The sequence below is a fragment of the Gigantopelta aegis genome, chromosome 6, assembly GCF_016097555.1.
Source record: "Gigantopelta aegis isolate Gae_Host chromosome 6, Gae_host_genome, whole genome shotgun sequence".
Lineage (NCBI taxonomy): Eukaryota > Metazoa > Mollusca > Gastropoda > Neomphalida > Peltospiridae > Gigantopelta > Gigantopelta aegis.
In genome coordinates this window covers 67155850-67168130 of record NC_054704.1, presented here as the reverse complement: position 1 = coordinate 67168130, position 12281 = coordinate 67155850, and the positions used below count along the sequence as shown (strand labels likewise).

Below are 12281 nucleotides of genomic sequence, written 5' to 3'. Positions count from 1 at the left end.
ATGTTAGTCTTGTTATGGGACAAAAGACAAATATTGAAGGTTATAGGAGACCACAAGAGGTGTGACTAGGAGAGTATACCCCCCCCCCCCCCCCCCGCCCCCGGCTACGACAAATGTATTAAACTAGATGTTGCATGTCCATTGTGAATTTGTGAAATATAGCAATAAGCCCGTGGTAAGCTTTAAACAAACTGCTAAAATATTAACTCCACAAAATCTGATCATGGAATCTTTTAACTAGTATGATACTATGATTCATTCCTGCATCCCCAAACCCGCTTAGACCGAAATAGTTCCTATGGACGTTGACATACATTGCTACTATCAGGGTTATAACTATAACTATCCTAAACCGTCCATCGGACACAAGACTGGTAGGTACTACGTTCGCAGCCCGGTACCGGCTCCCACTCAGAGCGACTCAATGCGTATGTGTACAACCACTGCACCCTCTTCTCTCTCATTAACCACTAACCACTAACAACTAACCCAATGTCATGGACAAACAGCTCAGATAGCTGAGGTGTGTGTGTGTGTCCAGGATAGCGTGCTTGAACCTCAATTGAATATAAGCAAGAAAATAAGTTGAAATAAAATGAAACTAGCCTAAATAACTTAGGGGTGGTGGTAAAACAATAGAGGCACATTAATACAGATACTTCTTCTGCAAGGCAAAAATGTAAAGTCTAAACTTAAAGGGCATGTTTTCGTATTTAGCGCGTGGATGAGGGACACGGTCAAATTCTGAACAACTCTTGACAACAAAATAATCAACTCTTTAATTTAACAAATATGCCACAAATGGTCGGTCTGCGTCTCCGTGGCAGTTTTAAAATTCATAAAAACTGTATAATGTAAACAACAATACTGCTGAAGGATGCACATGAGACGTGGTGGGATTTGATAAGAAATTGAAAGTCTCAAAGGAAATTATCTATCGCCAGCTGACGAAATTAGTCAACCTAGGAAGGGAGCACTTGTCATGATTAAGCCATCGGATATAAGGCTGGTAGGTACTGGGTTCGCAGTCCGGTATCGGCTCCCATCCAGATCGCGTTTAACGACTCAGTGGGTAGGTGTAAGACAACTACACCCTCTTTCTCTCTCATTAACCACAAACAACTAACCCACTGTCCGGGGAAAATAGCCCAGATAGCTGAGGTGTGTGTGGCCAGGACAGCGTGCTTGAACCTTAATTGAATATAAGCACGAAAATAAGTTGAAATGAAATGAATTAATGAAATGAAAGAGGAGAGAGAAATCACACATGCAATTGGAGATGGATTTCATTATATATTAAAATGTAATGATCCTGTATTACTAAATGTGAGAAAAAGCATACCCAAGAATTATTATTTTAAAAAACACGCACATTCTAATATATTTTCATATCATGAACTGTTTAACAGTACAAATGTTTATGTTTTCAAGAAATTGTATCTGTTAATAAGTACTATATATGAGAGAGTATGTCCTCCACGTTAAATTTCAACGCATGTGCAGTTTTTATTTGTTACGAATTTGTATATATAATATATGTGTATTTCATTCTTCTCTACACTATATGTCCGACGCTATATAACCGTAAATAAAATGTGCTGAGTGCGTTGTTAAATAAAACATTCCATTCCTTCTTCTCTACACTGTAATCCAAGTTTATGAGAATAAAGTCATTGTCGCCGTCATGATTATTCTATCCGCCCCCCCCCCCCCACCCCCACCCCCTCGTTTGTAACTAATTCATGGAAATGAAACAAAAACAATTAGTGTTGAATGAAATGCAGCATGTATTATGCTATCTCAGAATACTGATTGCCACGACAAAATTGTCCAACTTTCTGCTGTCACGACTTCTTTGACTGTCCAGTTGCTAGTCTGTGCGCTCTTACAACTCGATTCTCGTCGTATAACCCATTAGTTGTTAATCTGAGCGCTCCCGTCGTATGTCGTGAGTTGGAGAAATTAAACGTAACCGTCGAGTTGGCCAACTTCGTCGTGACAGCTGACAGTCTAAGACTAGCATATGGATGTTTTCAGACAGATGAATACATTAAAAAGTATATACGAGCGAATATTTCACCACAAAGTCCACCACCTACAATCAAACCCCTCCTTTAAAAAAAGATTCCCTCAAGGTATGCTATCAAAAATTTTAGATTTATTACCCAAACATTATTTTCATCGAGGGTTACGATTCTGTAGTTTGAAAACCTGTAGTCTACTAGAATGTTAAAGGGACATATCCTAGTTTTTAAACACTAAGGTATATTTTCTTTTACTATTATAGCGGGGTTTTTTTTGATAACTGAAATCATTCTTTACTGGGATTTTATGGTTTAGATTATCAATTTCCGTACATTCGAAGTGTTTTTGGTCATTCTGGTGTTTTTATTATCACAAAATGCATTTCTCATATTTTTTTATAAACGCACGTGCGTCTGAGAAGTAACAGTTATGGAGTCGAGTGTTAGTCTATTTTTTAGGGCATTTCAAAGTCACAGACTCATGGTTCACTCAATTTAACTTTATCCAAATGTGTTACAGGTTTGTAGATTAACTAAACTTGGTGTTAATTTTCACTGGTTTGTCCCTTTAACACAAATCGTAGTACATTATTTTGGGTTGAAATATTTACCATCATCACCGGTGTACTCGTTTAACTCTTAACATTCCAAACAGAGCACATTATACTCACTTCAGCGTTCATCTTGGTGTGAACGAAATAGCGGCTGCCATGTTCAAAACAACTTGTGGAGAACTTGACCTACCGTAGACAGCCATTTGGGTACAGACAAACATGACTCTGTCACAAACTATTTCGGGGGTTTTCACATGCTTTACAAAAGACAAAGAACTGGAAAAAATAGTTTCAAGTCTTAATTGCATTTCGGTCGTGTGCGCGCGTGTCTTGGAACAGTGGCCCAAGTAGGTTGCGCATCACAAGAAAGTTTGTTCACAGATTATATAAGATTAATCGTTTAGAATACAGTATTCTGAAGAAGTTGCTGATGGCTGCGCGCGCTTTGTTCGTTGGATTATCCAGATTGTGGTATAATCCATTCAGTGAAATGAGAACAAAAACAAAACAGTTCGATATTTACCCAGTCTCACGCGGTTCCAAACCCGCACGTGGGTCACATTTAGAGGGGTTTTTTTTCGTTGGTTTTTTTCTGTCAACCGAACCAGGTGTGCACCAAATGGGCATGTGCAAAATGAAACACCTTTGTTCGATATTTTTTTAAATCATAATTATATTTCTTTAAATCATAACTGCCTTTGAAAAATAAGAATGATTTCTATTAAAGATATTTAAAATACAGCAGTCAGTTCTTCGCTTTCAAAGAATTGTGAGCGGGAAGCGTCCACATAAAATGTGACGTATGTGCTTAAACCTTAAATTTTCGAATTGTTTTTTCTTTCTTTTTCGTTTTTTAATTTTTTTCTTCGTTTAAATTGTACTTGTAAATAAACAGGTATGGTTTAATTTTATGGCAATGATTTTGTTTTGGACAATACACTTTAGAACAAAATTTCAAATATTTTTAGCCATTTATGCTTCTTTCGGGGCCTTTTGTTATCAACACTAAGCTAAATTAATGGTATTTATCTATAACTTACCCATAATATCCATGTCTTAAACCCATTTGATATTTACCATTATTAACTCAGTGGCGGATTCAGAAAATTCATTTGGGGGGGGAGGGGCAATGACATGAGGCAGAATGCCAATGGACATTTGGGGGAGGTTTGGAGGTGATCGTCAAAAAAAATGAAAATTAATATATAATAAAATTAAAACTGTCGCAAAATTTAGGATCCGCCTCTGTTAATAATGTTTTGCTGTCAACGAGTCATTTGTTTACAGCCAACAAGACTTGTATACCTAGCGTAACGTTTTGGAGAGAGACAGACAGAGAGACAGAGAGAGACAGATACAGACTGAGGCAGAGAGACGGGCGGCTGGCTGGCTAAATGTAGGCCCGAGCATTCTTAACAAGTTGAAATTATATAACAGACGTTTTAAAACCAGAATGGCGGGACGTAGCTCAGTGGTAAAGCGCGGTTGGTCTAAGATCGATCTCCGTCGGTGGGCCGATTGGGCTATTTCTCGGTTCGGCCAGTGCACCACGAATGCTATATCAAAGGCCGTGGTATGCTACAATCACTGAGCAATTTTGGCATTTATTAATTTCAGGTAACTGTTGATATAAAACTGTGTTTGGCGTTAAGAACGTAATGTCAAGTGACGTCTACGTTGAGCAAAACGAATAATAAAAACAACACGCCATATTAAACTTTTAAGGTAAATAAAAGTATACCACCGCTTTTAATCACTGAACTGAACTTTATTTACACTCTGGCCGTAATTCAACGGCATATGAGGTACATTGTAAAAATATAATTAAATAAATAAATAAATGACAAGATGGCACATTCGTCATAATAATGTACATCAGATAAAACAAGTGTATATCTATGGATTCATACTTGCATTTGAAGACATACATTGCATATACAAATAAAATGAAATTGTAAAAACAGATTTCAGCCCTGGGACTTAAGAATATGCATAATTTGTTTACAGAAAACTGCTAGCTTTCTGAGAACACAAGTTTTTTTACTGTCAAATAGCATTCTAAATTTATAAACATTTGGACTAGACTGGCAACACTTTGGCAGAAGTCTTGTTCTTTCATCTTTAAAAAAAGGACAACACATTATATAATGAAATTCATCACCAATTTCGTTATTTGTACACAGAAAGCATGTTCTATTTGTTAAAGTTATTTTTTTGCATCTGCCTTTTTCAATGGGAAGATAATGATTTGAGAGTCGAAAATGTAATAGTGGTAACCAATATTTTTTCTCTAAATTGGTTAAATATGTCTCAAACACAATATTTGATTTAAACAGTCTGTAACAAGATGCTTTAGATGAATTAACAATTTCATTGTTCCATGTTTGTAAGAACTGATCCTGTAATCTTAAAAGAATTCTTTGTTTTAACAGATTTACATCTGGTAGCTGGTTACACTGTGCAATCCATACATTGCTATATCCAACGTCATCCAAAACAGATTTGATAAACTTTGACCATTTATGATCACATATTCCATTTTTATAATCATTCAGCAATAATTCATATATCAAGAATGATAACTTTGTGTGTTTTCCAGTTATTAGTTTAAACCAAAAAGTGATCATTCTTAATTTGACATCAAGGGAGACTGGGTAACGCCCCAGTTCTCCATATAACATATTCACAGGCGTTGACTTCTTAACTGACAACAGAAACTTCATGAATTTATTTTGTAACGTTTCTAAATAAGACAGTTTTCAAAACCCCAAATCTCGCAACCATATAACAAAATAGGTTGTACCATACAATCAAACAATTTCAAAAGGACTTGTACAGAAAGGTCATACCGTCTTCCTTGTTTTAAGATAAAATACATGGCTTTTTCGGCTTGTGAAAACAAAGCTTTTCTAGTATTAGTAAACTTGTTAGACTTATGAAAAATTATCCCCAAGGTACTTGCAGATTTCTACATTCTCTAAAATTATCTTTCCTAAATTAAATAGTTTTTTATAGTCCTTGCTCCCACTAAAAATTAAAACCTTAGTCTTCGTGCAATTGACAGTTAATTTCCATGTACTACTATACACATCAAAGACATCTAGTAAATGTTGCATATGATCATAATTGTCTGCGAGGAGTACCATCTCATCGGCATATAATAAAACAAATAAAACAGTACACAAATGTAGTACATCGTCAGATATGGTTTTCTCAAGACTAAGTCCACTGCAGCCATGCGCTTTGAAAGTATCTTCAATGTCATTAAGAAATAATGAAAACAGAAGAGGAGCAAATTACCAAACCCACATTATAACTATGAATGGTCAGAATCAAGATTATGAACAGAATATGACTATCACCCACCTAAATCTCACTCACTCACTCACTCGTTCACTCACTCACTCTTACTCAACCAAAACATATTCATCCACTCACACACAGTGGATTCAGGACTGTAGATTGCATTTCTATCCAAAATAAACATCAGACCCACAAAAACATCAGACCCACAAAACCAAAACATATTTATCAACTCACACACAGTAGATTCAGGACTGCAGATTCCATGTCTACCCAAAATAAATATCAGATCCACAAAACTCTAACATATTTTCACACCTGTCTCAATCATCTCGAAAAGGTCATGTCTGTATCTGAGCATTGCAGATACATCTTTCATCCTGAGCAAGTCCGCCATTGCATACAGTGGGGAGCTACAGACGGCTGGACGCGGGCCATCAGCTTGTGTCAGTGTCGTCTGCAGCATGGACAGGGATTGATGGAAGGAAGTGGTCATGGACTCTAGAGCTGGAAACAGTTTCAACATCCACAGGTTTATCTTGGCGCCATTCTGTTCCTTGGACAGGTCATCAACTTTCCAACCAAGCAGATCACAGAATCTCTGTAATGTCATGGTCAGAAAAGGAATATCTCTCACTTTATCGATGCTTACGGATTTCTTCAGATCATTATCCACGTGGAAGAAAACTGTCACATATTTTGTGACCCCATCAACCGAAATTGGCACTGTGTGCAGAAAACAGTCTTCGGGAATAGTAATCACCTCAGTGCAGTGTTTGGACATGTCTGAAAGGTACTGACAGTTACTGGTGATGGTGTTGTCCCCTGTAACAAGACGGACATCAAAGTGACAGTATTCGATGACTGCACTGGAGCTGACCGTGCTGGTGGAAGGCAGAACAGAATGCATCACACACCCATCTCTGGCATCAACCTTTGGTCGCTTTGCTGTATGCACTTCTGTCCACAGGTTGAAGACATCTTTGGAAAATGCCATCTGACTTTGGAACTGTTTGTCATGACACAGGTGGTATATGTATTCCTTCGTTGTGCCAATGTGGATGAACTTTGAGGCATTTAGTATCAGCAAGTGGATGTCTGTTCCCTTGAGATGATCAAATACCTGCTGCCTGGTCTGCAGCAGGCCAGGGGTCACCTGACTGATGTTTGATGTCAGATGGATGTAGTCACTTGATGCCCTCAGGCCTACTGCCTGCATGAAATCACCATATGCATCTATCTCATGCTCAGTGGATCCGAGTTCTTTCTTCAGATCTATCAACTTTTTAACCACATCAGATCCAAAATAGAAACAGCTGTCTGTGTAGACAACATCCCCATCTAGCTCTATGCCACCAGCAAAAACATGCTTCTTTCCTGACAAAATGGCTCCTCGGTTTCTCATTCTTTCATCAGATGGCTTTTGTAGAACTTCCAGACATTCAGCAATTACAACAGGCTTTTGTTTATCTAGGATATCCGGGTTTGCTAAAACATAAACTCCATGAGTTCTCCCTACGGCCATTGGGGAAGGATGAGCCAAAGCAGTGAAGCCATTCGCCGGGAATGACCAGTCAGAATCTTTTCCAAGATCAAAAACCAAAAAGTCATCTGCACATGTCAGCAAAACACCTGGCTCCATCTTGGACACAAACGGCCAGTACAGAGCAAGTTTGAAGTCCAACATTTGGTATATGGGTTGTCCATGAGGCAGGGCTGAGAAGATTTTACCCAAGGCACTTGCACTCGGCATCCTCTGACTCCACCCCCCTGCATGGATGAGGAGAACCTTCTTATTAGACAACTTGTCACCATACTCTTTCTCCAGGTAGGTTAGAGCAATTAGCGTTGATCCACCGTTACCTAGGAATAAACAGTAAAACATTAAAGGGACATTAATGAGTTTGCTTTATTGTAAGATGGGTCCAAAAAATAAAATATTTCTATGATTAAACTTACATATTAAATATATTTTCTTGTTTAGAATATCAGTGTCTGTATGTATATCTGGTTGTCTTAATATTTGAAAGAAGCCCGAACTGGATTTTGTCTTCAAATAATTTCGTACATACAAAAAAAAAAAAAAATTAGGAAATAAAATGAAATTTAACCTAGTACAAATTTTAGAATAATCAGAAACATGTTTAATATACAGCCACTAATATTTTATGCAGACAAATATATTTGATATGTAATTACAATTGTTAAAAAGTCTCTGTTAGTCGATAACATCTTAAACATTGCAGCAAACTCAGGAATGTCACTTTAAAATATGTGAAAATCTAAAATCACTTTTTGGAATCTACTGCAAGAACTCGGTATCAAAATGACAGTTCTTTTTCCTTTTCCAAATTCCATTGTTTCGTCATGAAATAATTTTAAAAAATAAAATTACAGCTCAATGATAGACCAAAACACATTAAAACAATTTACATCCAAAATACTTTTCAAACACACCTCATGCTTTTCATTTGTATATAATTATAACACAATTTTTCAGTTACTATTTACTATATTTTAGATTATCATTTAGCTATTGCCATGTATAATAAGTGTAGTTTAAGGGGACTCAGTCTTCTAGTATAATGTGCATTCGGCATATTAAGTATTGTTTTGCTATCTTATTTACCATGGATGGATGATGCATGTATGGATAGGATGGAATGGATAGATGAATTGATTGATGTGTGGATAGATGGACAGACACACTGTTGGATAGACAGATGGAAAGTTTAAAGTTTGTTTTGTTTAATGACACCATTAGAGCACATTGATTTATTAATCATCGGCTTTTAAGGTAAAAGTTAAAACATTTGGTAATTTTGACATTTAATCTTAGAGAGGAAACCAGTGGCCCATGTCTTGCCCCCTGGATAGAGGGACTGATGGATGGATGGATGGATGGATGGATGGATGGACGGACGGACGGAAGGAAGGAAGGAAGGAAGGAAGGAAGGAAGGAAGGACATTTAAAACTTGAAAAACAGAAAATATTCGATATCAGATTAGTTGTAGTTGTTTGACAAAAATAAAGATGTAGGGTTTTAAAAACCAGACATTAAGTAATAAGAATCAGGGTATGAAAAGGAAAGGAATGTTTGTTCAACTAAACCCAAAACTCTTTTATACCAGGTCATTTGGTGAAACATTTCATGTAGATAGTAAGGCAGAAAACCTACTGCCTCTACAAAGGCTTCTCCAGTTATTTTGAGGCAATTAAGGGATATTTCATATATACACTTTCCCCTAAACAGGACAGCATATACCACTGTTATAAATCTGATCTTATGGCCTATAACACCTCTGATAAGTTCCACTAATCTACATCTCACCCCTGACTAGGATAGGGAAGGAATGAAATGTTTTATTTAATGACACAGTCAATACATTTTATTTATGGTTATATGGCGTTGAACATATGGTTAAGGATCACACAGATATTGAGAGAGGAAACCCACTGTCGCCTTTTCATGGGCTACTCTTTTCGATTAGAAGCAAGGGATCTTTTATATGTACCATCCCAGACAGGATAGTACATACCACGACCTTTGTTACACCAGTTGTGGAGCACTGGCTAGAACGAGAAATAGCCCAATGGGTCCACCAACATGGATCGATCCTGGACCGACCGTAAATCAAGTGAATGCTTTACCACTGGGCTACGTCCTGCCGCTGACTAGGATAGGGCGACAGAAAGAATCTGATGATGGGACTGACTGTATATATGTAATGAAATAAACAAACTCCATAACAAAAAGATATACAATCATATAGAAGGAATTCGACATTGGGAAGATGGAGTTGGTAAGTTCAAAAGAGGGTATACTATGTGAATGTGACCACTTTCATTTAATAAAATTCAATAATTGTTGTGTTTTTTTGTTTTTGTTTTTTAAATGTTTGGGTGATTTAACAATCAATTTCAATTTCATACGTTTAATAAAATACATGTTAAAAATGAATTAAAATAAATTAAGATTTTCAAAAATAGTTTTTTTCCCCAGCTTGGACGGCCCTGATATATGGTTGTGCTGGGGTAAATGAGGTAGGCATGGATCCAGGGTTATTTAATAGAAAGAGAAACAAATCTTGTTGTTGTTTTCAAAAATAGAATGTAAAGGTCCTTGACAAGTGGATGGAATAAGTTTGCATATTTTGTGTATTCTGTAATATATACTGTTTTGACCAAAAATAGGTGGGGGCCTGGGGCCTAGGCCCTTAGACCCCACCTGAATACTCATCTGTGAAGTCGTACCAATGCGTATCCCTGGCGGATCTGTAATGATGAGTATTGGCAGGTCAAGAGGAAGTTCATTTCTCCTGTGCTTCTCATCAATCTGGAGTTGAAATGCCATCCGCTGAGCTTCGTCCAGCGTTGTAATCACAACAACGTCCCAGAACGGTCGCGGTCCACTGTCCTTGTTCTTTCCTGAAGCAACAAAACACTGGTGTTCATGCAGATTTGAAAACCAGGGCCATAGCCCCAAAAACAATTTGGTAAAAAATAATAGAAACTTAAAGAAAATACTCTTCTTGATTTTAAGTATGTAACCTCCCTGAAATGGCCACAAAATGGTATTTCAGAACCTCAAAAGATTTTTAAATGTTCTTGATGTGTGGAAGTGGGGTGATGAGGGGCATGTTCTGGTGGGGTGGGGTGGGGAGGGTCATGTTCTCGAACCCCCTAGTGTTTTGCACCTCCCGTGCTCGTTGGTTCCAAGAATTGATCTGCCTCCCTCTGCTCCACAAAAACAAAAAACAAAAAAAATCCTAGCTATGGCCCTGAAAACTGTGTACATTTAACAGAGCTCTAGTATGTTCATTTCCCATAGACAGGACAGTACATATCACAATTATTGATATCTGATACTGGTAGTTGTATTTAGTTGGACAGAACTTTTAGAGGAAATTGTCATTAATCCATCTTTGATAGAGTCCCTATTTGTACACGTCAGCAGCCGATAAACCAAAGTGCTATATAAAAAAAAAAGCATATGCTCCATTCCTCAAGATTATACAAATTCAAATACTCTGCCATTTTGTTATTTATTTATTTATTTATTTCAGAGGACATACTAGTAAAAAGGTTTGTCTAGATCTAAGGTATGGTTACCTTGAGGTAGCGCTAAACCAAATAAAGTTGGACGTGCACAGACTTTTGATAAAGAAGCCCTGTGATTGGTTATAAATGTGAGTGTGTTGGTTGTGAAAAAAAAATGTATGGAATTTCATTTCATCTAGTACCACTGTGTCAAGTAGCCTATGCTTGGAACATGTATGGGGGCACCTGTAAAAAAGTACTCAAATTTTGTGCGAAACTAGGGGTGTTGTAAAAATATTTGGTTATACCGAAAAAAGAGCCATGAAAGATACCGTTTTCTTCAGTTAATACTTCAAGGTAGGGGTTGTAGTACTGATATTTATGGGTCATAGTTTGTTTGATATATTGCATATAGTGTTTTTAAACACAAACGTTAACAAGGTCGCCTATGGGATTTTATTTGGTATAGTCATACCTTGGGACGCTCCCTATCCCATCCCCGCCACTAAGATGGAATATACCTGGTCGCGACTTCCGTCTACTTAAAAGTTCCCTATAAAACCAAGGCAACATTACCTCTCAGTACTTTATATTGTTGCATCAATCCTAACATATAACTGGAAATTCTGTCACTTTCACTCATTTTTTATTTATTTTTGTTTTTCAGCTGATCTGTGTCGAGAAACTATCTACTAGCCAAGATTACCTCTATTGACGCTGTGAAGGCTATTTGCACGACAACCGTATATTACGAGCACTGCATTTAATCCATGAATTGTCTTGTTTATCATCACATATCTGTATATTAAAGTGGGTGACTAATATCCGAAACTTTAATTGTAAATTTTAATCTTATACGTCGGCAATGTTCTTTTTTGTAGGCACCTTTTTCTGATTACTAATTTTCTGTATTATATTTTAAAGTTATTTTTATAATGGAATTTGCGTTTGCCTCTTAGGTTTGTCCTAGACAACATTATAAAAATGTGTTTATTGGCAATGATCTTGGTCAAGCATGAAGATCTAATCTTCTACAATACGGCCGTTTTACGCCCTTTTCAATCGGAACGAGTATGTACACGGCACCCGTGTAAATACCCATTTACCAGCACGTTTAAACTCCATTAAGGAGGAGACAACTCCAAACATATTGTAGATTGGTACACGAATTGTGCTCCATGCTTTAAGGTTGTCTGTCGATAAATTAATTTTCACTGGTGACAAAGTTAACATTTCTAACAAAATTTACACGGAGCATACAGTTAAAATTGCGTTTTGTTTTTTCTTTTATTTTAAAAACGCCAAATGCACCATGTATCGTAATTTAATATCAATTTACCTAATTACTATTTGGACAAC

General features: G+C 37.0%; 1 protein-coding gene across 1 annotated transcript; it reads right to left on the bottom strand.

The window, feature by feature from the left end:
* Nucleotides 1-4605: 4605 nt before the first annotated feature.
* Nucleotides 4606-11634, bottom strand: LOC121375963 (fucose-1-phosphate guanylyltransferase-like). Its single transcript, XM_041503706.1, has 3 exons — nt 11499-11634; nt 10137-10310; nt 4606-7744 (listed from the first exon to the last, which is right to left on the bottom strand). The coding sequence occupies exons 1-3, from the start codon at nt 11563-11565 to the stop codon at nt 6183-6185; spliced, it is 1803 nt and encodes a 600-aa protein (XP_041359640.1). The 5' UTR covers nt 11566-11634; the 3' UTR covers nt 4606-6182.
* Between the last annotated feature and the right edge of the window lie 647 nt (nt 11635-12281).